Consider the following 27133-nt stretch of genomic DNA (forward strand, 5'->3'; position numbering starts at 1 on the left):
ACACTATTCACATATTCTACTTTGACTATTATTGATTATTTTTAAGTAAGATAAAATATAATCATGTAAGATCTTGTTGGATTCATCTCAATGTGTACTTCCAAAATATCAATTTTTTGTATTTTTTACTTAAAGAGAATTAAAGATATTAATGATCAAAGCTGTGCATTGGCATTCGTGAAAATGATAAACGTTGCGAGTATTAAAAATCGGAGGAAGTATAAACCTAGAACAAAGTAAAGAACGTTATGAATAGATTAAAACGGAAAATATGATCATTTTAAAACGGATGTAGTACACATTACGAAATACTATGTACGAACTACGAAGTAATGGTATTATGTCGATTCGATCACTAGAAGCTACTGTGGTTAACAAATAACAATACGTACGTACATGTTGATGTTGGCCAAAAGTTGTCCCATGAATGACCATTAAATTTTACAACCGTAACACCAAATTAATTACGGAGTAGAACAAAATTAAATCCATATTTCACCAACTCAACTTTCCTCCTATAAATAGAGTCCACTTCTCAACTCTAGCTAGCTCATTATAAATTCTTACTCCTCATTTACTACTATAAGAAGCAATTAAATTTGTTCTGCAATTAGAAATGGCAATTTCCAAAACTTTAATTGCTTCTCTTCTTCTTTCTCTTCTTGTTCTTCAGCTTGTGCATGCCTTGGAATCACAATCATCCTCTAATCAACTGGTATTACTATTATTGCCTTCAATTTTGATGGTTTATTCTATAATTCTTTTTTAATTGTTACAAATTTGTTGGGGCTTCTTTCCTTTTTGGAGTATAATTAATTTTATTTTTAAACATGGTTTTAATTTGTTAATTAATTAACACAAGAATTTTCATGTACAATTTTGCAGAGTAGCAACAGTGGAAACGTCTCTGAAAGTAAAGTGGGTGAGTTTTTTTTTTTGTTTTTTTTTTACTATCTCTGATTTGATCTTCATATGGTTATTTTAGGCAATATTTCATGTAATTGAAGTTTATTTTTTTGTCCGAATGAGCAACATGACATTACAAATTACAAATTACAAATTACAAATTACAAATTAAATGAGGAAGGGATGATTTGAAACGGTGACCTATCGTACTATACACAAGGCCTCGATCAAGAAATGGAAGTTTATGTTAATTTGTCGAGTACATCAATTCTTGCATGTTATTTCAAAACTAGTATTGTTATTTTTATGGATCACCTTGAAAATAAATTATGTGTAGATCCAGGGTCGCCCAATAGGCAATTTCTAAGAAAACATAATAGTGAGACTAACGAGGAAAATGATTTTAGCACACCTTATTGCGAGTAAAGCACAAAAATTGTCTCTAAATGACACCTTATTGCGAGTAAAGCACGAAAAATTGTCTCTAAATAACACCTTATTGTGAGTAAAGCACGTAAAATTGTCTCTAAATGATGTGCTAAAATCAATTTTTTAGTGTGCTAAAATTAACCACAAATTCGTATTTACATGGGGTGTACAATAAATATTGTACATCGAAGTTAAAGTTAACGTAAAATGCTTAAAAGTTACCCTTATATATGTAAAAGTTATCTATTTTTAGTAATAATTTTTTTCATTTTAATATAAAAAGTTTCTTAAAATCACTAATAATGTATAAAATTAATTATTTAACCCTTTAAAAATGCTTATCTATCATTTTTTTTTAATAATATAAAAGTTAAAAAAATTGGGTAAAAGTTAGAGAAAACTGGGTAAAAGTTATGTTAGTGTACAATAAATTTATTGTACAATAAATTTATTGTACACCTTGTGTATGCAAGACCTTATGAAAATTAACATGTTGTGTGCTAAAATCATTTCCTTACTAATGACCATACTCCGTGTGTTTTAAGGAATATTCTAAATTTTGAGAAAATATTTTGTTGTAAATTTTTAAGGATATACTTGTTTCATGTAATTTACTAAGGAGTACGTATGTAAAGGGTGAAATTGGCATGAGAAGAGAATACTCCGTAGAAGGCAAGTGCAGGGGGGATATTAATTATTAAGGGCATGTTAGGTATAAACTTAGGAAAGGAAATGAAAAGGAAATAAATAAGGAGGGGAAAGGGTAGAATTAGCTATTGACAATACTAAATTAGGTCTCATGCACGTATGAATATTCGAAAATTATTACTCTTTTCGTATTTTATTAAAGAATACACCTTTCATAAACAACCATATTTTATTAAAGGATACACTTTTATTTTTTGGCATGTCATGACTTTCATTCCAATTATATTAATATTTCTCTCTTTCTTGTGGTCCCTACACTTATTCACATCAATAAATAATTCACTCATTACCCCACTTTAATCTTATTTTAATAAATTCAATACACTCTTCAAAAAAATACATGCCGGTCAAAGTGTATCATTTAATAAAATACGGAGGGAGTATTTGTCCTTTTTTGTTATAAAATATTTATCCCTTAAATCTAATTTGTAATTAATAAATCTCGAACGTACTCATTTTATGATCTAATACTTGGTATGCAATTTCCGCCCTAATATATACTAATATTTGAAAACACAACTTGCAAGTGAATGAGCAATTTAGGTCAACCAAATAATTGATAATTAACAATGACGGGATGTCTCGCCTAAAGAATAAATAAGTTGTATACTCCCTCCGTATTTTTTTAAGAGATACACTTGGTTGGGCACGGGTCTTAAGAAGAATAAAAGAAGTGGGGTTGGGGTAGATATTTTAATAAATAAGTACATTGGGGACCATGTCCTTTTGAACAAGTGGAGGTGGGGGTGGGGTGGGGTGGGTGTAGTTGTAAAATTATTTTTTAATTGGATGGTGGGTCATAAAGTGTAGTAGATATATTATTTAATTAGGTGGTGGGGTTAATAAGTTACCAAAAAGGGCAAGTGTATCTCTTAAAAAAATACGACCGGAAAAGGCAAGTGTATCTCTTAAAAAAATACGAAGGGAGTATTAAGTAATGGGTAAATGGTACTCCGTACGTGCAGATTGTGATGCAGCATGTGGAGTTCGGTGCAGCGCGACAAAGAGGCCAAACCTGTGCAAGAGGGCGTGCGGGAGTTGCTGCAGCAAATGCAATTGCGTACCACCAGGCACCTTTGGCAACTATGAATCCTGTCCTTGTTATGCCAGCTTAACCACCAAAAATCAAATGCACAAGTGCCCTTAATTTCATTCTCACCACTTGTCTGCTCCACTCCGATCCGATCTGATCCGATCCTTTTTTTTTAGTAACACTCAAATTCATAGTATATAGCTAGTGGTACGGTACGTATATCGGTATATGTTTAGTGTCTTATTGTTGTACGAGACTAGTATTTTGTTTTATTTTATTTTATTTTATTCTGTCTGGACGGAGTATGTACTACTCCGCATTTTGTATGATAGTGGAGTGGTGTTCAATAATGTGCCATTTGTATTTATTATCTCTATTTGGACCCTTATTTTTAAGGGGAATTTTAATGTTATGTAATGTACCACTGTTTCGGAGCTAGCATGAAATTATTTCTTTGAGGTTGTATCATTGTTTCATTTGGTTTTTTTGGTATTTTTCTCTAACTTTGAGCCTTAAATCTAAAACTCTCCCATCAAAACTTTGGTAGTGTTCATCGCCTTTCTTTAACAATCAATTTTATTAGCAATGTTAATTAATTAACTTAGTTAATAAATTATCCGCATCTGAGGCCGATATTCGTAACGTGTCAACCTAAGTTAGATATATGAGGCTGATATTCGTCATGTGTCAACCTTAGATAGATACACAAACTAACGTGGTAAGGACTAAGGAGTAAGGAGTAAGGAGTAAGAACCTAACACACTAGTCATCAAAGAACTCCTGAGTTCTTTGAACTTTTGGTGTCCCAGTTACACATCTTATTGCATCTTTACTAATGTGTTTTATAAAATTAACTCATACATTTTTTGAAAATGATACATGTATATCAAACAGAAACTATTAAATATTTCTATTAATCTAACCAACTACGTAATCCGTATAAACACATTTTATAAAATTACAATATTCATATAAAATATCACGCATTATGGGTAAACGGTAAACCTCCTTTCATTGAAGGCCAAAAAATATCAAATTTTGCACCCACCAAGCCTTGATGCGAGCTCTCAAGCAATATTGCTCAAGGCAATTGTTTCTTCTTCCCTTCCCTCCAAATTTGATATTCAACCAAACCACCCAAAATCAACCATTCTCCACTCTATCTTCTCTCATAAATCTCTGCAATAAACCTAATCTTCTCAAGCAATTCCATGCAAGGTGTATCCTCCATGGCCATCACCAAAACCTCTCTCTCTCCTCTGAACTCATTGAATCCTACGCTAATCTTGGCCTCCATAGCCTCTCTTTACATGTTTTTAATTCAATTTCCAACCCAAATTCGGAAATTTACAACAGGGTTCTTCAAATTCTTGTAAAATCTGGTGAATTTAGACAAACCCTTTTGTTATATGGCAAGATGGTGTCAAATTCAATGTACCCAGATGAATTTTCATACGACTCTGTTCTAAGGTCTTGTAAGCGTGTAACCGATGTTCATTGCGGTAGAAGGGTACATGGGCGTTTGTTGAAACTTGGGTTTGATGTAAATGAGCAAGTGAAAGAGGGTTTAGCTGAGTTTTATTGTGAATTTGGTGAGTTTGAAAATGCACGTAAAGTGTTCGATGAAATGCCTGGTAGAGAATTGGATAACTGGAATTCTCTGATAGTTGAGAGTTTACAGAATGGGAATCCTAGGAATTGTTTTGGGGTGTTAAAGAAAATGATGGAGGAGAATATTTGGCCGAATTCGGTTTCTTTGATCAATCTGCTTAGAGCTAGCACAGAACTGAAATCTTTGAAATTAGGGATGTTGGTTCATGGTGTAATTGTTGTTAGCGGCCTTATTCCAGATTTAGCTGTAAGCACCGCATTGTTGACTATGTATTCCAAACTAGGTAGCTTAAAGAATGCGAGTTTGATGTTTGAGGTAATGCCCGAAAAGGATCGTGTCGTGTGGAACTTGATGATTTCAGCATATTTTCGACATGGGCATCCGAGAAAATCCATGGAGTTATTGGTGAAAATGAGTAATGAAGGAATAAGAATGGACCTGTACACTGCACTTGCAGTCTTACCGTCAACTATTGAGTTGAAATCACTTGAATGGGGGAAGCAAATCCATGCCCATGGCATCAGAAATGGCTTAGATAATCAAGTTTCAGTTCAGAATTCTTTGATAGATATGTATAGTAAATGTGATAGTCTGGAAGCTGCCAAAAAGGTTTTTGATTTGGTAGTGGAGAAGACTGAGGTTTCCTGGAGTTCAATGATTAAAGGATTTGTAATCCATGAACGATATTTCGATGCTCTGTGTCTATTTGCCAGAATGAAATATGATGGATTTTCGGCTGATTCTGCAACAGTTGTGAGTGTCTTGCCTGCTTGTGTGAATGCTGGTGCATTGGAACAGGTGAAATATATTCATGGGTGCACCATCAAATACGGTCTGCTCTCTGTACCTTCTGTTAATACAGAACTTCTAGTGAGTTATGCTAAATGTGGATGCATAGACATGGCAAGAAGGTTATTTGATGAGGAAGAGGTTGATTATAAGGACACAATTACTTGGAATTCGATGATAAGTGCATATTCTAAACACGGAGAGTGGCAACTATGTTTTGATCTTTACGAGCAGATGAAAAAATCATATTTCAGACCAGACTCTGTGACATTTCTTGGATTACTAACAGCTTGTGTTAATTCAGGTCAAGTTAATGAAGGGTGGAGAATATTCAAGGAGATGACAGAAACCTATGGTTTTCAACCTAGCCAAGAACACTATGCTTGTATGGTGGATCTGTTGGGTAAGGCTGGACATATTAGTAAAGCTAAAGAGTTAATAAACTCGATGCCCATCAAACCAGATGCACGTGTATGGGGTCCGTTGTTAAGTGCTTGTAAAATGCACTCTGAGACTGCAGTTGCTGAGTTAGCTGCTGAGAAGCTGGTTGAAATTGAACCAACAAATGCTGGGAACTATATATTGATGTCTAACATATACGCTGCATCTGGAAAATGGGACAAAGTAGCAAAGATGAGAAGTTTTCTTAAAAGTAAAGGGCTGAAGAAGACTCCTGGGTGTAGTTGGTTGGAGGTTCATGGAAAAGTGCATGAGTTTCGAGTTGCTGATAGATCTCACCCGAGATCAAATGATATATATTCCATTTTGCAGTATATAGAACTCGATATTGAGGACATCATAAAGGAAGGCCTACAAAAGCCATGGGTTGTTGCAGATATTGAACATTAGACAAGAGAAAGACAGTTGTGTTTGTGTGTAATTTAGGGAGGAACTCTTGTCCAATTTTCGGGATTGCATGTTTTGACTCAATCTCAAGTGCTTTTATTCTAAAATTGCCGCTTATTTAGTTAGGAAATGCAAGGTAGAAGAAATGAATTTTTTTTCAGCAGATGCTTGACTGCCTGATCTTGTTGTGCAATTTGTTGATCAATCTAGCATTCCACAATGTTGCAAGGTGCAAAAATATCATATTGAATATACATACATGTTGAAGTTTCTTCTAAGGAACCATTTCTTGTAATAGCCAGAAAAAAAAAATCAGGGATAACCCCCTGTGTTTCTTTATCTAAATATCACATATTCTTCTTCTTTTCTTGCCATTCCAAAATTTCATCATTTTCCTCAAAATTGGATAATTGTGCATAATCTATTAATCTGTACAAGAGCTGCATGTAAAAGTTGCACTAGACATTTTTAGGGTGCATTGGGGAGCAGTACTCGCAGAGTCGCAGATGATGTCAAACTTCAAAAAAAAGACACAAAATGTAGATTCATTCTTCCCCTTTGAACTGTTGCAACATCATTTTGGAGAATATACTTTCAAGCGAATAACCATACAGGTTCTTCTAGCAAGTAAGATCACTACTTCAAATTACCTGCAAAAGGAAGAAAGGAGATTCATTGCCATTACTCTGTATTTGGTTGTTTTTTATGTTTTCAAATATAAAAATTAAAACACAAACCTTTTGTACAAAGCTTTTACATCTTTCCTTAGCTGTGGATTCTGCAGGAAGATATCACAACAGTCATCCAAATCAACGGATTCAAGTTCCAAATCCTCCTTTTTGGTAAATTCATCCCATTCAAACCACATTTTTGCTATAATCTCTTTCTTGAAACAAGTCTTGTGGTCGTCCTCTTCAGGAGAATCAGCTGCAACCAGTCTGTAAGTAAACACCTTTTTCAGCTGTCCTGGCCTGAATGCCCGGCATACTGCTTGCCAAGACACAGAAGGATTTGGAGGAACATCAAGTATTAAAATACGCGATGCTCCAACAAGTGATATTCCTTCCCCACAAGCTTTAATCGATCCAAAAAACACCTTAGCATTAGGCGAGCTGTTAAACTGTTCCATGGACCATTCTCGGTGTTCTGCAGTTGTTTCACCTGTTATCATGAATATCTCCTTACTGATATTCCAACCCATCTGATGCACTGCTAATCTTTCTAAGAACTTCAATGGCAGAAGATACTGACTGAAAACTAACAACTTCTCTTTCGCAATTTCACATAAACGTACCACATTAAGGAAGAACATGGCTTTAACCCCATCGATTAGATTCATTTTACTGATCATTTGATCCAGTTTCTCATCACTTAAAATCTTACTTTCATTTGTACTATCATTGTTGCTTCCTGAGAACTTCTTCAGCTGCGGATGCAAATATATAGCACTCCCTAAAGAACTACTTCTGAACTTTCTTTCCTTCAATTTCTTCATCTCATCAACTTCAGTCTTTTGCTTAGGACTAAGATTGAGCAAGACCGTAAAGTCCACCAGTCCTGGTAATTCATCAAAAGAATCCCCTTTATAATAGTGAAGAACATGGCTTGTCATCTCACGTAAATCTTTTATGATCCCAACTTTTCTTTGTTCATTATCATCATTAGTTAGTGTATTCTCCACCAGGTCATAAAATGAAGAATCCCCTGTTCCTGTCAACTGTTTTCTGACCCCAGAAATCTTAACTTTGCTCATAATCCGCCTAACTATTGCACGACTACGTTCTAACTTCAGAAATTTTGGCTGAACTAGGTTAAGAATGTTGAAGACTTCTATGACATGATTCTGATAAAGCGTGCCAGAAAGTACAACTTTCCGAGGTGTCTGAACTTGGGTAAGTGACTGCAACATGTCAGTATTTTTATTCCTCGGTGTGTGGCCTTCATCCAATATCAGAACTGTAGGAACTCTCACTAATATCTCTTTACAAGCAGCCTTTTCTTTGCTAGTAACATCACCTGTGACAATGGAAGAGAACTGCTGATACCCTAAAAAGAGAATGCTCTTCTGTTGTGCCCATTGCTTCAAAACATTCAGCTGCTGTGAACGATTGGCTGCCTTCATAGAGTAGAAATCATGCAAGGGAATATCATCGAGTTTCCACCTATGAAATTCTTTTTTCCATGTGCCCAGAATTCCTTTGGGGAGGATTACTAATGGTCTAGCAGAAGGGTACTTAGCGAGATAGCTTTGCATGAAACATATCATCATGAATGTTTTTCCGGAGCCAGGAGCATGAGCCAGAATGCAACCATGCGGATTCTCAGTTACCAAATTTCTAAGCAGAAAATTGAAGCCTTCTATTTGATGTGGCTTCATCTGTTTAATGTGATCTGCGTGAGCTAAAACTTCAGTTACAGCAAGATCCATGTTCAGTAGCTTACACCAGTCAGGAAGAGCGTCATCTAGCTTGTTATCTTCGATGTTCTGGGATTCATTTCGGTAACAAGACTTTGTTCTTGTTCGCTGTATCAGGAAGAAAACTAGATCAGACAGTAACAATTTCAAAAATACATGTAAATACAGAAGAAAACATGAAGATGTTTGTCATTACCTTTGGGTAAAGGAACTCAAACATATCCTGTATTCCCTTTTGCACAAGTCCACACACACGGCAAACATAACCAATATCATCCTTCAAGATAAAAGAATGGTCACAGTCATCTTCCTCTTCCTTTTCATCTTCATCAGAAAGATGATTCTCAGGAAATTCCTAGTGACATAAGAAACTGGAATCTTCAGACACAAATAAATGGTCTTATCCTCTTACCTAGAACGATATTAGTTCCAGACACTTAATACTCAGGGTTAAATTCTCACATTGATGTACTTAACAAAAGCACAGGAATCAAATACCTTGCAAGATTCCATTGCAAATTCCATCTTCTTCCATATAGTGGCTGCATCATCTTCATCATCAATTTCGGATTCATCTTGAGTTGCAGTATCTTCTTCAACCCCTATGTATGTTCCTTTGGTGACTTCAGGAGAAGCATGTTTGACTTCTGCCTGGCTGGATGTTATGGGGCCTAAATAACCAAGGGGACTGTCAAAGGGAATACATTTGCCTCTACATTGAAGTTCAAAGAAACAACAACATGAAATCTGTGTGTGCATTGTATGTTTGTCAACTAAGCCTATGCATTGAAGTTTCTTAACCTGATAACTGACACTGATTGCATCACCTGTAGAGAACAAGAAATTCACACCACGCAAACTACATAGACATTAGACACGGGAAAATATACATCTTGAAAATGCGAAGTACTAACTTAAGCATTGTCTGTAAGGGCTACATGCATTTCAGTTTCTTTCTACAATAACTTCTTCGACAGAGATGCAAAACCTTATTTTATAGTGATAATATGCCAAGTCTATTCTGTATGAAGTGTAAACCACCTAAAAAACTTCTGAAAAGGATTCAGACGAGAGCATCAAAGAAACTGAGCACTTCACAAGATGCATCAGACCATGCCTTTTGTCTCAGAAGACGACAGTGAACAGATAAGAAAATGGAGTTGTTCTTAAGTCATGGTAGAAGAAAATAAAGCAAGGTAGTACTATTGTGCATAATGCCATGTTCAGAAATCTATATGAATGCAGACAGTATATGCATCACGGCACTCAAGCACAACCTTGACACAATAGGAAGATTTCATAACATATTTTCTGTACTATCAGCAATAATTTTGAATAGATACATATGGCTTGGAATAGAATGCCTACTTGGGTTTCTACCTCCTGTTTCTTCTCCAGTGATCAATTTGTTTCTGTCAACGAACAATGGATAACTAATTTGCTGACTGCTTCCAATCCTGGAATCAGTACGAGGATGCAAACCCATCCGTTTTTCACGTAGAACTGACATTCTCAGAAGCCTGGAATGTTTTTGCATTGCTGTAATCGGATCACTAAATTCAGTAGTTCCATGATTGACAACTGCCTGAACATGACCCAAAGTCATCAACCTTGAAGGTTGCATTTGCTTCATCTTCTTCCCACGAATTATTGTCGCTCTCAAAACTCTAACACTTCTGTGACATCTTGACTTTAAGACTTCAGATTCAATATTCTCACCGCCCATCCTGCTATGCATGATTTAATACTTACTGTGAACCTACCATCATATAAGTATTATCTTCAGTTACATTTAAGTCATACAAGTATCATATGATATATACACAAAGATTACTTCAAAGTATAAACAAAGGGAAGAACACAACTAAAGAGTGGAACTGATAATCTGATATCTGAATTTCTATCAGCCAAATTCAGTAAAAAATCTTTATCGGTACATTGGTCAACGTAATCGGTTCTCCCATATCTTATAACTACTCCAACCTTCTTTTGAGTTACAGAATTCTTTTCTTTACGTGTTCCCGCAAATCCTTCTCAAAATACGCATCTCTGCTACACCAGTGTATCTGGTATGATCTTTCTAAATCCCAACTCTTGGACCTTATAAACAACGCCGGATGTCCTACTCTACATTTAAACCAACCAGACTTTATCTTGTGAGGCACATCTTGGTCCTTAACTCTATTCCTCTTTTTAACAGACACAAGAGATTACAAAAAAAACTCTTAAAGACCTGTTTGGATACAGGGTAATGCATTAATGGGGTAAAAATTTAAACTAAAAAAAAAAAAAGGTAATTAAAGGTGAAGATGAGAATGAAGTGGTGGCAAAGAGAATAAACTAGTGCCGGTAAGAAAATAAGAAAACAAGAAGGGGAACAATTACCCTCATTATTATAGGGGGAATAGTTACTGACCAGCCCACAGGGTGATTAGTACCCTTATTTGGAGAGTAATAGGTTTCCATTTCCTCTCTTCTCCTCACAAGACCACCACTTCTCATCACCCCATCTTTATTTTTCTTAAGGTGGTTTGATTTTTATTACCCCAATTAATTTATCATTAGTCTACCAAATACAACACTTTCGTTTAATCAAGGTACTCCTTCCATCCCAAATCAATTGGCATAGTTTTTTTTAATTACTTTTTACCTTTCTCTATTTGGACTGATAATTGATATCCCCACTAACTTCACTCCTATAACATATTCACAGTAACTTTTCAATTAAAATAACAACAAATAACCCAATAACTTGGTCTTTTTCTTTTACACTGGATGAAGAACTGACCTGGACTGATCGAACTTAACTTATTAGACCTAAACCGAAATTATGAAGAAAAAGACCAAAAGAACGCAGCCTTAAACAATTCCCTTTCCACCCTCTCCGCAACATTTAGAACTTTTTGCTTACCAGTGAACAACTTTGACCATTCGTAAATTTAATTTAATGGTGAAAGAACAAATACCATAATGTGTGAATAATGTAAAACCCAAATGCTGCAATAAGTAATTGTGTGAATCAACGTGGATGAAGTAACAAGTTAACAACAACAAAAACAATTAGAAAAGGACAACCATCATTCCATGAAAAGGACAACAATTTTTGTTTATGATAAACCCTATGTAGGTCGAATTACTCCTATAATTAAAATTAAAATTAAAATTTAAAATTAAAAAAAATAAAAAAACAGTGAATTTCGAGTACTCATCTCCGTCCATTTGCTTGCTAATTGTAAAATTGAAAAGTTAGTACAAATTAGCAAAATGTGTTGAGTTAACATGCCGAAAAGATGAAGAAAGCGACATAAATTGAGAGATATTAGTAATCCGCACTCACCAATTACTACCAAATGCGTCAGTTTCTGGAGTTAACCAAATGCTTGTAGTTTTCGAGAGACAGAGTTTAAACTGCAATCATAAACCTAAATTTAATTGAATCGAAGAAGAAATTCATGAAATAATATTGAAGTGAAACAAAAATGATTGACTCTTTTATGCTTCAGACGTTACGCATTTGACATCAGCACTACATAAGTCTATATAATAATATAAGTATTTTGGAATGTTATTGATTCGTTTCACATAAATATGGTAAAATTGGTAGTAAATCATCATTTCCTTGTTCATTCTTATTTACTTTACATAAATTTGTTAATGGAAATTTCTGGTTAATTATACGCTTTTATATTTGATGCCTTTCAAAAGGTTTTGTGCGCACAAGGTGTACAATAAATTTATTGTACACAAATATAACTTTTACCCATTTTTTTTGTAACTTTAACCTAGTTTTGATTAACTTTTATATTAACAAAAAAAAAGTAGATAGAAATGAAATGATTAATTTTATACATTATTAGTGGTTTTGAATAAATATGTTTTTACTGAAATGAAAAAATTTATCACTAAAAAATAGATAACTTTTACATATATAAGCTTAACTTTTAAATATTTTGAGTTAACTTTTACTCTGGTGTACAATATTTATTGTACACCCTTTGTAAATAAGAATTGTGGATGCCCTTATATGCACTCAAGTAATTAGGAAATTTTTCAAAAAAGTTTTCGTGAGCTTTCTTCTCCCCCAAGCTGAGAGGGTGTACGTTAAGGGTGTTTACTAACGTGCGCCACCTTCACCAATGGCGAAGAAGAAGAAGGCTAGCTTGATTGTAACTTCACCAATGGCTTCGGAGGATGTTTCCGCTCAGTCTAACCCTAGAAATGAGTCTCTTTTGGTTCCAGAAGGGGGCCAAAAATCGAACCCATCTGCTGCAAATAGCGCGACGAACTCTGAGAATGAAGAACTTGTTTACTCCAATCTAGTGCACTCCTCGGCTGGTATGATTCCTAAAGCTCTTCATGACACCATTATTGCTTTGAATCAATCGTTGGGGCTCACTGGGGAGGGGAATTTGATTCCTCAGTGTAGTACGGACTCTGTTTTTCGAAACTCTGGTCATGTGGGTGTTATTGGTCAACCATTGAAGCATCAAGCTTCTCCTAGTGGTTCGACACAGGTTCCTAAGGAGGGGGGAACTGTTAAGGAACCATGGGTGAATCTATTTGTTGGGGCTAAGCTTGCTTCCAAAGGAGCTCCCCTGGAATTTGTGACACCTTTGGTTAAAGATGGGAAAAAAGTAGCACAACTGCAGCAATCTGAGCTTGCCACTATGGCTGATAAATGGCAAGCTTCTTTAGTTATGTATGTTGTAGGAGAATCACCAACTTTGGCCTCTGTAAGGAGATTTATGGCTGCTGTGTGGAGTGAAGTTGCTACTCCTCAAGTGTTTTTTCATGATGAAGGGTACTTTATCATTAGATTTGAGTGCATTGAGGATAAGAATCGCATTGTTGCAGGGGGTCCTTACACCTTTTATGGTAAGTCAGTGATCATTAAGCCATGGGCAACAGATTTCAACTTCTATGAGGAGGTTCTCAAAGTGATTCCCTTGTGGGTTAAATTTCCTAATTTGCCTTTGCATTGCTGGGGGAGTGATTCTCTCAGTAGGATCAGTAGTTTGTTGGGGGTTCCCTTGTGTGCTGATGAGTGTACAACAAAGCAGGAGAGAGTTTCATTTGCCAGGGTTTTGATTGAGATGGATATTACTACTGTGTTACCAGACCATGTTTGGATTGAAGATGCTAGGGGAGTTGTGTTCAAACAGGCTGTAGTGTATGATTGGAAACCCCTCTATTGTAAAAAGTGCAATACAGCAGGCCATGATTGTACCAAGCCCTCTAATGTAGCTCCTAAACCAGCTGTAAAGAAGATTTGGGTGGCTAAGCCAACTCAGCAGCATGTTTCAGCCCCACAGCAACAGACAGGGGGGATCCTTACTCCCCATCATGATCCACCTGTAGTTCAAACTAGTGGCCAAGATTGGAACATTGTAACAAGGAGAACTAGGGGACCTAGCAGGATGAGGAATTTGAGCCCTAGTAATCCTTTCACTGTGCTTTCTGGTGATTTGGAATTCAAGGAGATCTCTGGAGAAATGGATAGTGATGGTGTGATTGTGCAGAATACCTCACATGAACCTCATGAAGAAGGTTAACTTATGTACTTGGAATGTGAGAGGCTTTAATGATCCTGTTAAAGCTTCTGAGGTAAAGCATCTGTTGCAAGTTAACAATGTTAATATCATTGCTTTATTAGAAACTAGAGTAAAAATAGCTAAATTTCCTAGGTTGTCTTCTAAACTTGGTAGACACTGGAGTTGGGAGAACAATTATAGCTTGAATCCTAGAGGCAGGATCTGGTTGGGTTGGCAACAATCAGAAGTTGATCTGTCAATTCTGCATACTCATGAGCAGTTTTTGCACTGTGTGATTAGGGATAGAACTGGTGATATTTCTTTCTTCTTTACAACAGTCTATGGTTTGCATACCATTGAAACTAGGAAGGATCTTTGGCACTCCCTTGTGCTTATTCTCCCTAGTGTTGGTTCTCACCCTTGGCTCTTATCTGGTGACTTTAATTCCCTCTTGTCTGACACTGATAGGATTAATGGCTCTCAGGTTTCTATTGCTGAAACCAAAGATTTTAATGAGTTCATTTTGACTGCTGGTCTTTGTCCCCTACAAAGTGTGGGTCACTATTTCTCATGGCATAAAGGTTCTAGTGATGGGAAAACAGCTAGTAGAATTGATTGGGGGCTTGGTAATGCTGGTTGGATCCATAAGTTTAGTGGTGTTCCTGTTCAATATCTCAACTCTTCCATTTCTGACCACTCTCCACTCTTGGTGAACTGTTTACCTGATAAAATGGAGGGAGATAAACCTTTTAGATTCCTGAATTACCTTGCAGATCATAGTAAGTTTGCTTCTCTGATAGAGAATAGTTGGGGTACCAGAGGGAAAACAGGTTCTGCTATGTTTAGTTTGTGGTCTAATTTGAACCTTGTGAAGCACAAGTTGAAAGCTCTGCATTCTGAAGAGTTTGCTGGCATCAAAGAGAGAATTGAAATGGCTAGATCTCAGCTAGAGATAGTTCAAACCTCTCTTCAAACTACTCCTTCTCCTGGGTTGTTTGAACAAGAGAGAACTTTCACTGATAATTTGAGGAAATGGCTTAGGGTGGATGAAATTGCTTTGAGGCAAAAATCAAGAATTCAATGGCTCCAAGTGGGGGACTCTAATCACCATTTCTTCTTCTCTTCTGTCAAGGAAAGGAATAGGCAAAACAGGATTACAGTTCTGTTTGATGATTGTGGAAACAAATTGGTTGAAGCTGATGCTATTCAGGGTGAAATTGTTGGTTTTTATAAAAAATTGCTTGGGTCAGCTGCTCAGTCCTTGCCTGCAGTTCACATTCCTACTTTGAGAAGTGGTAGTACTCTCAGTATTCCTGCTAAACAATGGCTATCCAGAGAGGTAACCACTTTAGAAATTGACCAAGCTCTTAAAGGGATTGGTGATGACAAAGCCCCTGGCCTTGATGGGTTCAATGCTGTTTTCTTTAAAAGAACTTGGCATGTTATTAAGACTGATGTGTATAAAGCTGTACTTGAAGTTTTCAGAACTAACACTATGCTGCCTCAATTCAACTGTACTTCCATTACTCTTGTCCCTAAGGTTCCTAACCCTTCTAAGGTTAAGGATTTTAGGCCTATAGCTTGCTGTACTGTTATCTATAAGCTAGTGGCAAAGATTCTCACAACCAGGATGCAGAGTGTTATTGGTGATGTTGTGAATGAAGCTCAATCTGGCTTTATTCCTGGCAGGAAAATCTCTGATAATATTCTCCTAGCAACTGAGCTGATCAAAGGTTATACCAGAACTCACATCTCTCCAAGGTGTCTCATAAAGGTGGATTTGAAGAAAGCTTATGATTCCATTGAGTGGTCTTATCTGAAAAGTGTTATGGTGGAACTTGGGTTTCCTGTGTGCTTTGTGAGGTGGGTTTTCACCTGTATCTCTACTGTTTCTTATAGCATTTTGATCAATGGGAAGCCATCACAACCCTTCAGAGCAAAGAAGGGATTGAGACAGGGTGATCCAATGTCTCCATTTCTCTTTGCTATTGGTATGGAATATCTTACAAGACACTTACAACAGCTGCAGAATTTGCCAGATTCCAATTTCCACCCTAAGTGTGAGAAGTTGGCCCTCACACACTTGATGTTTGCTGATGATCTTCTTATGTTCTCAAGAGCTGATACTCTGTCAGTTGAGATGCTTTTTGCTGCTTTCAATAATTTTTCAAGAGCTTCAGGTCTTGAAGCTAATTTGGACAAGAGTAACATTTACATTGGTGGGGTTTCTGCTGCTACCAAAGCTGCTATTCTTGATGCAGTTCATATTCCAGAGGGGCAATTCCCCTTTAGGTATCTTGGTGTTCCACTCTCTACTAAAAAACTGGTTTATAACCAATGCAGAACTTTGATTGACAAGGTGGTGGCTAGAGCTAAGTCTTGGACAGCTAGGCATCTCTCTTATGCTGGTAGACTTCAGTTGGTTCAAGCAATCTTGCTTAGTTTGCAAGCTTTCTGGTGTCAAATCTTTATTTTACCTAAGAAAGTGTTAAAGGAAATCCAGAACTTCTGTAGGATTTTCCTTTGGACTGGTCTTACTGATCCTTCCAAAAGATCCTTGGTGGCATGGCACTCTCTTTGTCTTCCTAGAAGTGTTGGTGGGTGGAACCTTAAGGAAATGGGGTTATGGAATAAAGCTGCTGTGTCTAAGCTGCTTTGGGCTCTAACTCACAAAAAAGACAGATTGTGGAGCAGATGGGTTCACACCTATTACATTAAAAACAGGCCTCTTTCCACTCAATGGCCAGCTACAATCTCTTGGTCACTGAGGAAGATTCTGGATTCTCACACTCTGATTGATGATGTTGGTGGATGGGATGCTGTTATGCAGAAAGGGAAATTCTCCATTAAATTGATGTATAAACATCTCCTTGGTGTTCATGACAAAGTTCCCTGGAAAAGAGTGGTTTGTAATAATAAAGCTTCCCCTAAGAGTGTGTTTATCACTTGGCTTGCACTGTGGAACAGACTTCCCACCAGAGATAGGCTGCTAGCTTGGAAGATTGTCACTGCTAACAGTTGTCCACTTTGCTAAACCATGCCTGAATCTACTGGTCACCTATTTTTTGAGTGCTCATATTTTGCTGCTGTGTGGGGAAAGATCCTTCAACAGTTGCAGTTTCACAGAAATCCTGCTCCATTTGATCAGGAACTTGCTTGGATATTGAAAGCTACTAAAAGAACTGGTGATAGATATAAATTGCTGCTGATGTTCTTCTCTGAAAGTGTTTATGGCATTTGGCTTCAGAGAAATGAGATGGTGTTTAACCAACAATGCAGAAGCCCTGCTGATTTAGTGCATGATATCCAGTTTAGGGTGGCTTGTAGGGCCACTGACAGTCAGAAGCTGCTATGCTGAGTTTGTGTTAGAGGTGTCCTTTTTTGCTAGTGTTTAGCTTTGTGCTTGTTGTTTTTGGTGTTCTGGTGGCTTGTGCCTAACACTGTGCTAGTTCTTTTACTAGCCCTCTCCTTTTGGTAATAAAATAACTTTATTTGCCAAAAAAAATTGTGGATGCCCTTACTATCTGTTTGATATTTTAGTACGCGAAATGACAAATATGGTATTGGAATTACTACTTGGGGGTGTTTGGTTCGTGGTTTTTAGGTATGGGGTATGGGTTTAGAATGATTTAAATCATATCATGTGTTTGGTTGGAGTTTTTAAGAGTTTTAGACCATACCTAACCTCCAAAGTATGGGGCTTAGAAATCTAGAGGAGGTGGGTATGACTCATACCTTTACTTCACGTATCAAACAAAATGAAAACACTCATCGCCAAATCGAACCAAACACACGGTATTAAGAATCAAGTTCCAAATCCATACTACCTTGATATCATTCTTGATTCCAACCTCATACTAGTTTGCGAACCAAACGCTCCTTAGTAGTTTAGATTGAGGGTATGTCGTACGATATGTCAGAGATATGTATTCTTTCTCCTCTGTTTCTATGAGTAATTTGTATTACTTTTGTGGTTCATCCGCACTAAAAATTGCATTAGAAAGTACGACATTTTACCAACTTTTGACTGTCGATTAAGCAATTGTACAGTAATTTAGGGAGAGATAAACCGAGATGTTTAATTTGTCTTAACTAAAATCATTAGTTAAAAACATAGATTTTAATCCATTTGAAGTTCTCTTGGAAATGTTATTTCTCATCATGCATGTTTTTATTATTTTACCCAATCTTATATTAATGATGGGCATGGAGATAATTCAAAAACGACAATTACAAAAGAGCGAAGAGAGTAATATGGAGTAGTTATTTCACCAATATATTCGGAAACCTCAAACAACTGACTTACAAAAGTTTATACAATTATCACTTGTTTGGATTGGGTAGTATGTTTGGTAGAAATTTGGTAGCCAAGTTTCATATTCACATCTTTTGGAACGAGAATGTGAATAAATAAATTCACGTGTCGTTGTGTCACACAATAGTTGTTCACTCCAGGTGAAGAACACTTTCTTCATAGTTCATAGTCCTCAGAAAGCACAAAAGTCGAAAGGAATGATCTTTCACAGTTGAAATTCATAACGTGAGATTGAACTCTACATAAACTGAGAGGTGTAAGACAAGAAATCCTGATTCGTGTAAATAGGTAATACAGGCACAAGCACATGAAATACCAGTAATCTATGAGATATATATGAGTTTCTGATGCTATAAAATTAATGTATTTGTCAAGTAAATAACGTTTTAATTCAACATTCATACAACGTTCTCCTTTCATCTCTAACTTTTACACAACCCTTAGTGGATAGGGCTATAGTCACACTAGAAGCGCATGATAGCCCGTATGGAGTGCAGAGACGGTTGAATAAGCAAAATAAAACCATCCATTGAGCTTCCAATAACATTTTTGTTGACGCAGTCTCCTATAAACTGTAGTTTACACAACTCCTGATGGAAGGCGTAGGACAAGTTGCCCTCCAAAGATGCTGTAAGAGCCACAAAGATAGACAGAGTTGTCATTATTAATTTCACCAAGAACAATTAGTCAAAATAAGAGCAACAAAAAAAGTCTGGCTTAAGAATGGCAACCTTTGAACATAATAATAACAGAAATCCGCCAGAATGAAAGTTTGCACAATCTCCGAGATAAGAACAAAAGATGGCCATAATCCATAGCCCAAAGCAGTTAGAAGGTGCCCACGACTGTCCAATACCTGGTGAAAGTGGCAAAAATAGTTATTGTTATTGCTTGAATTACAATATACTTCATGATCAAGAACCTCTAGAATTCGTGCACTGTATTTCTATGCCTTACAGGTTTTTTGGTGGAAAAAGTATCATTATTGATATTTGTTAATGATGCCAAGCACTTGGACACGTTTTAGGTGGAGCGGTTCCTACTTATTAATCTACAAGTCTGTGCAGAAACATTCACAACAACTGCAAGTAGATGTAGACATGTAGTGCAGGCTCTTACTTTATGTTTAGACGAGGAATTTGGAAGAAGAGTTCAGGACAGGGAAGATACTGTACAGATCCATAATCCTTCCCAGTTTAATAAACCAAACCCTCCAAATATTGAAAAAACTCTGGAAGGAAAAGTGAGAAACCACTTCCCTCCTCTTCCCTCTCCTCCCCTTCCATCTACCGTTGCTAATAATAAATAATGTTAAGCTGACTATGTGAGATGCCTAATATGGGCCAGACCTTTTAAATCCTTGAATGAGCATCTTCTGTATGCATCTAATGAACAAAAACAAGTGAGCCCAAATTAAAACTGGGATTGCATGAACCAGATAAGTTTGAATGGAAAAGGTACTACAAACCCAACGCTTGAACGGACAGCACACCCAGTTAAGACTTTTAAATAACTGTACCTATTGGATAGAAAATACCAGAAGGGAAACAAAAAGAACATCTGATTCTACAACATACTAGCACTTAGGCTCTGTTTGGTAGGGCGTAAAACGTTTATTGTAAAATGATTTTCCATGGAAAACATTTTTCAAGGAAAAACACAATTCCAAACTAGTTTTCCTTTGTTTGGTACCTTAAAGGAAAATGGGAGAAGATGGTGAAGATTGAGGGGAAGAAAAGAGAGGGAGGTAAGGAGGAAAAGTTGTTTCCCTCCCTTTCAAATGGAAAAGGGTTTTCCACATTTGAGGGAGTCATGGAAAATTGTTTTCCATCCCTTACCCAACCAAACAACGTAAAATGATTGAAAAGGGGAAAATCATTTTCCATGAAAACGTTTTACGCCACGGAGCCTTAGTCAGTTACACAACTGGGATCCTGATACCATGACTCACAAGCCACAGGAAGCACCGGAACCACTGTTTCCTAACTTGTGTTTCTACGCTTAATGGTCATGGGAAGATAGTAGATCCCACATTTGTTCTCACCTTTTCCAATTTGACCTCTTGTACAACTATTAATGTTTTCCTAACCAAAGGAGCCACTGAACTTTGCAAATGCAGAATGGACGGATGGTTAAGAGAAATTCGAAGCCATAATGAGAATATGTCAGGCCTGAATCATTTTATGGGACCACATAACAAGTTGGACAGCATAAAGCACTTTATAACTAGGAAAATAACCAAAATGAGTGAGCCCGCTAGTATCTACCCTTCGTCTACATAACTTCCCAGATATATATATATATATATATATATATATATATATATATATATATATATCTATTTCAAACTACCCCGGTACCCCCTAAGCAACACCCACTAGAATCTTAAAAGCCAACTTACCATTGCAGGACACTGATTGAGAGGAAAGAGAAACGGTTTTAAGGTGCTTAAAACAAATCAATCAGTACAAGTGATCCACAAATTTCATACTCCCTCCGTAATTTATTAGGAGTCACATATGGCCGGACACGAGTATTAAGGAAGAATAGTAGAATGAAATAAAATAATACTCCCTCCGTCCCGGAATACTTGACCTGTTTTCCTTATCGGGCCGTCCCTTAATACTTGACCTGTTTCTAAAAATGGAAATATTCTAACAATATTATATTATTTCTCACTCCACCCCTATTAACCCACCTACCCCTTACTCCATACAAAAAATAATTAAAAATTCAACCCCTACTCTCCCCCAACCCCACCTCTTTACACATTTCCCACTAACTACGTTAAAATAATACCCCACTATCAACTACTACCTATTAAACTAAATAAGTCAATTCAAGTCCCTTAAACTCTGTGCCGGTCAAACCGGGTCGAGTATTCCGGGACGGAGGGAATAAGTAAAACAAGTGGGGACCATATTATTCTGGTGGGGTGGGTTTATGAAATGAATTGTTTAATGTGGTGGCGGGTTATAGGTAAATTAGATATATTATTTAATTAGATGGTGGGTAGAAAAGTTACTAAAAATGTAAGTGTTACTCCTAATAAATTACGGCCGGAAATGGTAAGTGTGACTCCTAATAAATTGCGGAGGGAGTATCAGTGAAGGCTTGTAGAAGGAAATTTCAGGTCATGAATGTGGGGGCAGATGATACAACCAGGGTGTAGGGAAATAATATAAATCCTACACTATAATCTTGGTGGCACTAGAAGGTAATTACGGGAAAAGAAACACAGCTTATTATTTCCTCAATATTTTCCCTTTCTTTAGGCAAGCATTTTTCAACACCTATTTATTATTCTAATCAATGCCTTTGCTTTGACTTTTTTTTGAACTTTCCTTATTGTCTCTCATTGTTAAGAATTGGGAGGGAAATTTATGTGAATTTCCTCATTTAAGTTAACATTCAAGGTGTTCAAGTTGATATCAAACCTGAAGAACCCAGTGGGCACAGCTCAAGAATCTTGCTACTCCTAGCGCAAACACATAATGCGCTGTAAATGGTTCAACGATCTGAAATAGAATGAAAACAGAATGAAAGAGTCAGGACCAAAGAGTATCTAAACAACGAAATACGTAGTATTTTGGGTAACCTTTTCCAAGATGCCAGACCTTTGTATTTTGCATAACCCGAAGCTGCGGCAGCACCGAGGCAGCTTCTAAATATACACAGAACGCCCACAATGTTCTGTTTAAAATATTGTGCGAAGTTGATGGATGAACAGCACATGCTAAAATAGCACATGGTAGTAACTGCAAAATATTGGATAACGAAAAGTAAAAATATTAAAAGCAAAAATAATGGGTGGAAAAAAGGGATATTCATGGAAAATAAACAAATGGCAGAGTACAGCAAAAAATAAGTGCAAGATGTACAAGGCGGGAAGCCTGGGTTCACTGGGATAAAGGCTAGAGGAAATATCAAAGTTACCCAAAATACATCAAAAGCCCTACATCGAGGCTACAAGTCACAACTGCGTGTTTTTCCTATGTCTGAAGACAAAAGGCTGGAACAAGGGGCTGCATACCAGCCCTTGTGGAAATACACTTACATTAAATGTGAAATAGGAGCATGTACATGGTATCAGCACAGGCACCATAACATATCACCAGAGATGGGTTCAGAGCTACTTCCGTATTATAAACTACATGAAGTAACAAATAAGAGTAAATCAACATAACTCACAGCCTGTAAGGTATGTAGAAAAAATGGTGGTTATGAGTTATGACAATGAATTTATAGTGCGAATGCACAGAGAGCCCTATGCCACCATCCCAGGCAATGCCTGTCTACCCCCAAATATCTCTTTTCTTCAAGAATTTCCATTACCAGTTCTAGAGGTGGTATTGAGTGGTAATGGAATTTTATAAATAAAAGATTCAAAACGCATGCTTAAGGATGGAGCCTCATTACCATGGGTATTGGCATGGGAAGTTCCTTACAAATTTTAATATAAATTCATTAGAGTGACCCCCATTTATTACCACCTATAAAAACAGGCCATCACAATGAAGGTGAACAACATCCTTCTATGAACTTAACATGCTATATTGGAAGTTTGGAACATATAACTCAGATTGTAATTTAAGCATAGCCTCTAGGTGGCCTACCAATGGGCTGTCTTTCCTTCCATGCATAGCTAGAGTGAAAGCTAAAAACCTTAAGTCAACCACATAACTGACTAAAAATGAAACATATTACCAATTTACCATCGAAGTTGTCTCTACTAGTCAGTTTATCAGTTAGAAGACTTGCGAGGATTGAAGGGAGAACGGGGAATCTCTATTTCCATGAAAATCCAAGGAAGGTTTGGGGCTTATGAGGTAGAAATTGGGAGAGAGCAAAAAAGACTATTTAGCCATCAAATAGGAAGGAGGAGTATATTAGCAAGAGTATTCAAGTAAATTTGCTATTTATACCAACCTATTCCCATCCCTTGCCAAACAACATAATGGTAATAATTTAATTGTATTCCCAATCAGAAAGATAATGGTGCAGCTGTGCAAGTAATCTCAAAGTAGTTTCACTCACCACATAATATAGAGCAAAGTTGTCCTTCTCCTCCATATATGTTGACCTCAAGTTAAATCGAATCATATATATGACCCACAATGTGAAAACCAAGGTAGCTGAATCAAGTAGAGTGTGAATGTCATATTCCATGACAAAACTGCAATACAGCCTAACAGCTAAAAAGATAGCCGTAAGCTCCTGCGACTTTAGTGAGAGTCCTGCAATTCATCCAAAGTGAAAAAAGTTAATTCATAAACCAGAAAAGACAATTTCAGCCACGGGAGGGTGGAACTACCTACGGCATTTCAAGTTTTCAACAGAAGTGATTCTATTACTTGGAGAAGATACTGAAAGATTAAATTCAAATACCACGTGGATATTTAGCGCCTACCATGACTGCTCTTCTTAAACTGTTAACAAATAAATTATGGCCTATTGCCAGAAAAAACACCAAACCTGCTTCAACAACGAAGGGGGCAGATGGAAGAATTAAACTCATGACATGGATCTCATATATGTATAGAGGTACATACAACATGCTCTAATATACTGGAACAAGCACAAAATTGGGGTCTTTTAGTCCCTAAATTTATTTGATACTCGATACTAATTAAATTATTTTGAACCTAAATAATTCTTCAATGGGAATTTTAAGCGTCAACATTCAATTTAGTTCATCATCAAAACCATATACTCCCGCCATTTTTTTTATTTTATTATTGCACCATTTGCAACACAATCTCTTTTACCAATTTTTTTGTGATTTATACATAAGGAATTATATAGTCATGTGTTGATCTTATTAGATTCGTCTCGATATATATTTTCAAAATACTTCGTATCAACTTTTTATAATTTTTAGATAATGCATAATAAGAGATATTAATGAATAGAGTTTGCATTGGCAAGCGTGAAACATCAAATGGTGCAATAATTAAAAAAAGGGAGGAAGTATTATTAATGATGATTGGTGAGTTTTGATTATAAATAAATAAAAACAATTGTGATAAATGAGTATCGATTTAGTTGACTTTTACATTTTGCTTTAATTAATGACTTTTAGGTACATCTTTTTCTGGGGATATATTCAAGTGTGTGTGATCACTTTGTCTCGCTGTAGGGCCTTCTGAAAAAATAGATGCGATTTCACATAGAGACACAACCCGAACTGATATGGTTTAGCATAAGCAATTGAAGCATGTAAAAGTCAAACTAACTTGAGTTCTCAATATAAATGCTTTGAATACAAGAAACCACCGTCATTCCAAAAAAAAAACAATCTTCTTTGTTTAAAAAATGACTAAAATATACGGAGTAAGACTTCAACACATCTGTAATTTTTATCCCCACAATTAATTTCCCTCTAGAATGTACTACTCCGTACTAACAAAGTGACAAGACAATCAAGGAACTTAATGGATTATCCATCAAATAATTTGATGTATACACACACACAATAGAATCATAAGTCCAAAACCAAACACTTATCTCCTCAAATGCACAATTCATAAATATTCTAAAAGAAATTTCTTAATGTAACATATACTTCCTTGACTTGTTGCCTTAATCACCCAACATCTTCATTCTCTAGAAAATTTCACTCAAGATCCAAATACACATACACTCAAGAAATCTAATTTCAATACAACTTACTCCACCAAAAAATACATGTTCCTTTCACTGAATCCTCCGATATTCTCATAGACTGACAACTCAAAATACTCATTGCTTTCATCATCAACCATCTCCATTTTTTTTAATTTAGACACCCAACCATACACACATTCAAGCAACTTAATCGCAATACAACCTACACATTCTCTTTTCACTATAACCTCACATGTTATCAAATCCAGACAACTCAGAACACTCGTTGTTTTCATCATCAAACCACCTTCATTCTCTTGAAAACACTTTTTTCTCAATCCAAATATACATCATTCAAGCAACCTAATTGCAATTTTCTATACAACTTAACAGCCAAAAAATACATTTTGTTTCCTATATATCCTCAGACATTCTCAATATCAGGAACTCAAAATGTAAACCAACTTGAATTTGCTCTTTTCTGCGGCTTACACCAATCTGAAAAGGAAGGAAGTTTATACAAAAAGAAAAAACAGCCAGAAATTCCCACATCCTCCACAAGCAACAAAAGGAACCCCAAATTACCATCATTAAAAAAAGAGACAAAATTAATTCCTTTTGTTTAATTAATACATCAACAATCGAAATTTTCAGAAAACAATTCCAATTACAAATGCACCATTTACCTACCATTTCCCCCAAAAAAAATCTTTGGAAAAAAAAAATCCAATCTTAATTTCGTAATTGATGATGAACTCCTACAGCTAATTTTTCAATTCAGCTGGAAAAAACTAAATTACAGTAAATTAAAGCCAAAAAATAGTACCAGCACAAGTTTTCTCCTTGGTTAGTTTATAGATGAGAACGGCGATGCCAATAACATGAACAGCTTCGGCGGCGACAAATAAATTATCGTGGTCGCGAACCACAGCTCTTAGCAAAACCAACGCCGCCATTCCGGTGACCACAGCAAGAAATGCCTTCACCTTCGGCGGCTGCCTTCTTAACCAAGCCATTATAGTGTGGATCGTCCTTCTCTGCGGCCTCATTTCTTCAAATTTGGGGGATTTTTTCGATCTCTAGGGTTTTTCGATCTTCTCCTGCTATAAATTAATGGCGGATTCAATTTTGATTTAGGAACGGAGGAGGAGGAGGTGGTGGAGTTATGGTGGTGTGTTGATTAGCTAAAGATCATATATTTAATCCTAAATAAATACATATAATATTATAATAAATATAGTAAGGATTTTTGAGAGATTGATGGAAATGATTCAATGAAGGAGTTTGGTTGAGTGACTTGGGTTGGACTATATTTCTTGATTGCAATTTTTATTTTTATTTTTATATTTGGTAATTTTTATGATTAGATTCTTTTTTTTTTTTAATTACAATTTGAAATTGGGATAAAGGGAGGAAAGCGCTTTAAAAGAGAAAAGAAAAGGGGAAAAGTGATTTTTGTAAAAAAAACAAATTTCTATATTTAGATTAAAATGTAATTTTGAGATAAAAATAGGAAATTGGCTTAGCCTCTTTTGTGGGGGACTAGATGGCTAGTGTGTTTGGAAACTATGAGAAAATCGCGGTAAATTTGTACTATGTATAAATTTTAGGAATCCTTAGTTTTAGCAAGTTTGATTTTTGGAAACGGATTTTTTTTGCAAATAATTGGATTAAATCTTTTATATTTATCTTGTGTTGTCCTTAGACATGCATTTTACGAGCAACTTATAAGTGTTGTAAAACAAATCAAAATCTAAAATAAGCATTCTTCTCTTTTTCTAATATAGATATAGATTTCCATATTAACAAACCAAATAAGTTAAAATTAAATATTTTTCTTATATTTCTACAACTTTGCTTCTCTATTGATATGGAAATTAAATATATTTACTCATATTTCCACATTAAAATATTCTTCAAAATAGCACATATTTACATGATG

General features: G+C 36.1%; 4 protein-coding genes across 5 annotated transcripts; 2 read left to right on the forward strand and 2 right to left on the reverse strand.

Moving 5' to 3' along the window:
- The first annotated feature begins 534 nt into the window (after positions 1-534).
- LOC110786507 (gibberellin-regulated protein 1) lies at positions 535-3541 on the forward strand. Its single transcript, XM_021991058.2, has 3 exons — positions 535-715; positions 886-922; positions 3009-3541. The coding sequence occupies exons 1-3, from the start codon at positions 617-619 to the stop codon at positions 3188-3190; spliced, it is 318 nt and encodes a 105-aa protein (XP_021846750.1). The 5' UTR covers positions 535-616; the 3' UTR covers positions 3191-3541.
- A 142-nt stretch (positions 3542-3683) lies between these two features.
- On the forward strand, positions 3684-6430 carry LOC110786506 (pentatricopeptide repeat-containing protein At1g11290, chloroplastic). Its single transcript, XM_021991056.2, has one exon. The coding sequence runs from the start codon at positions 4134-4136 to the stop codon at positions 6324-6326; it is 2193 nt and encodes a 730-aa protein (XP_021846748.2). The 5' UTR covers positions 3684-4133; the 3' UTR covers positions 6327-6430.
- Positions 6431-6536: 106 nt separating this feature from the next.
- On the reverse strand, positions 6537-12252 carry LOC110786470 (protein CHROMATIN REMODELING 35). 2 transcript variants are annotated; one of them, XM_056842945.1, is made up of 6 exons: positions 12077-12252; positions 10120-10498; positions 9238-9410; positions 8936-9094; positions 7061-8847; positions 6537-6973 (listed from the first exon to the last, which is right to left on the reverse strand). In XM_056842945.1, exons 2-6 carry the CDS (start codon positions 10475-10477, stop codon positions 6970-6972), a joined length of 2481 nt encoding a protein of 826 aa, XP_056698923.1. In that variant the 5' UTR covers positions 10478-10498; positions 12077-12252; the 3' UTR covers positions 6537-6969. The 2 variants fall into 2 exon arrangements, with proteins under 2 accessions (XP_056698923.1, XP_021846718.1); XM_021991026.2 differs by having other exon boundaries at positions 10108-10498.
- Positions 12253-18887: 6635 nt separating this feature from the next.
- Positions 18888-26506, reverse strand: LOC110786508 (uncharacterized). Its single transcript, XM_021991059.2, has 6 exons — positions 26018-26506; positions 23623-23822; positions 22203-22343; positions 22023-22103; positions 19317-19441; positions 18888-19213 (listed from the first exon to the last, which is right to left on the reverse strand). Exons 1-6 carry the CDS (start codon positions 26238-26240, stop codon positions 19165-19167), a joined length of 819 nt encoding a protein of 272 aa, XP_021846751.1. The 5' UTR covers positions 26241-26506; the 3' UTR covers positions 18888-19164.
- Between the last annotated feature and the right edge of the window lie 627 nt (positions 26507-27133).

Source organism: Spinacia oleracea, chromosome 4 (assembly GCF_020520425.1).
Source record: "Spinacia oleracea cultivar Varoflay chromosome 4, BTI_SOV_V1, whole genome shotgun sequence".
NCBI classification, from domain to species: Eukaryota; Viridiplantae; Streptophyta; class Magnoliopsida; order Caryophyllales; family Amaranthaceae; genus Spinacia; species Spinacia oleracea.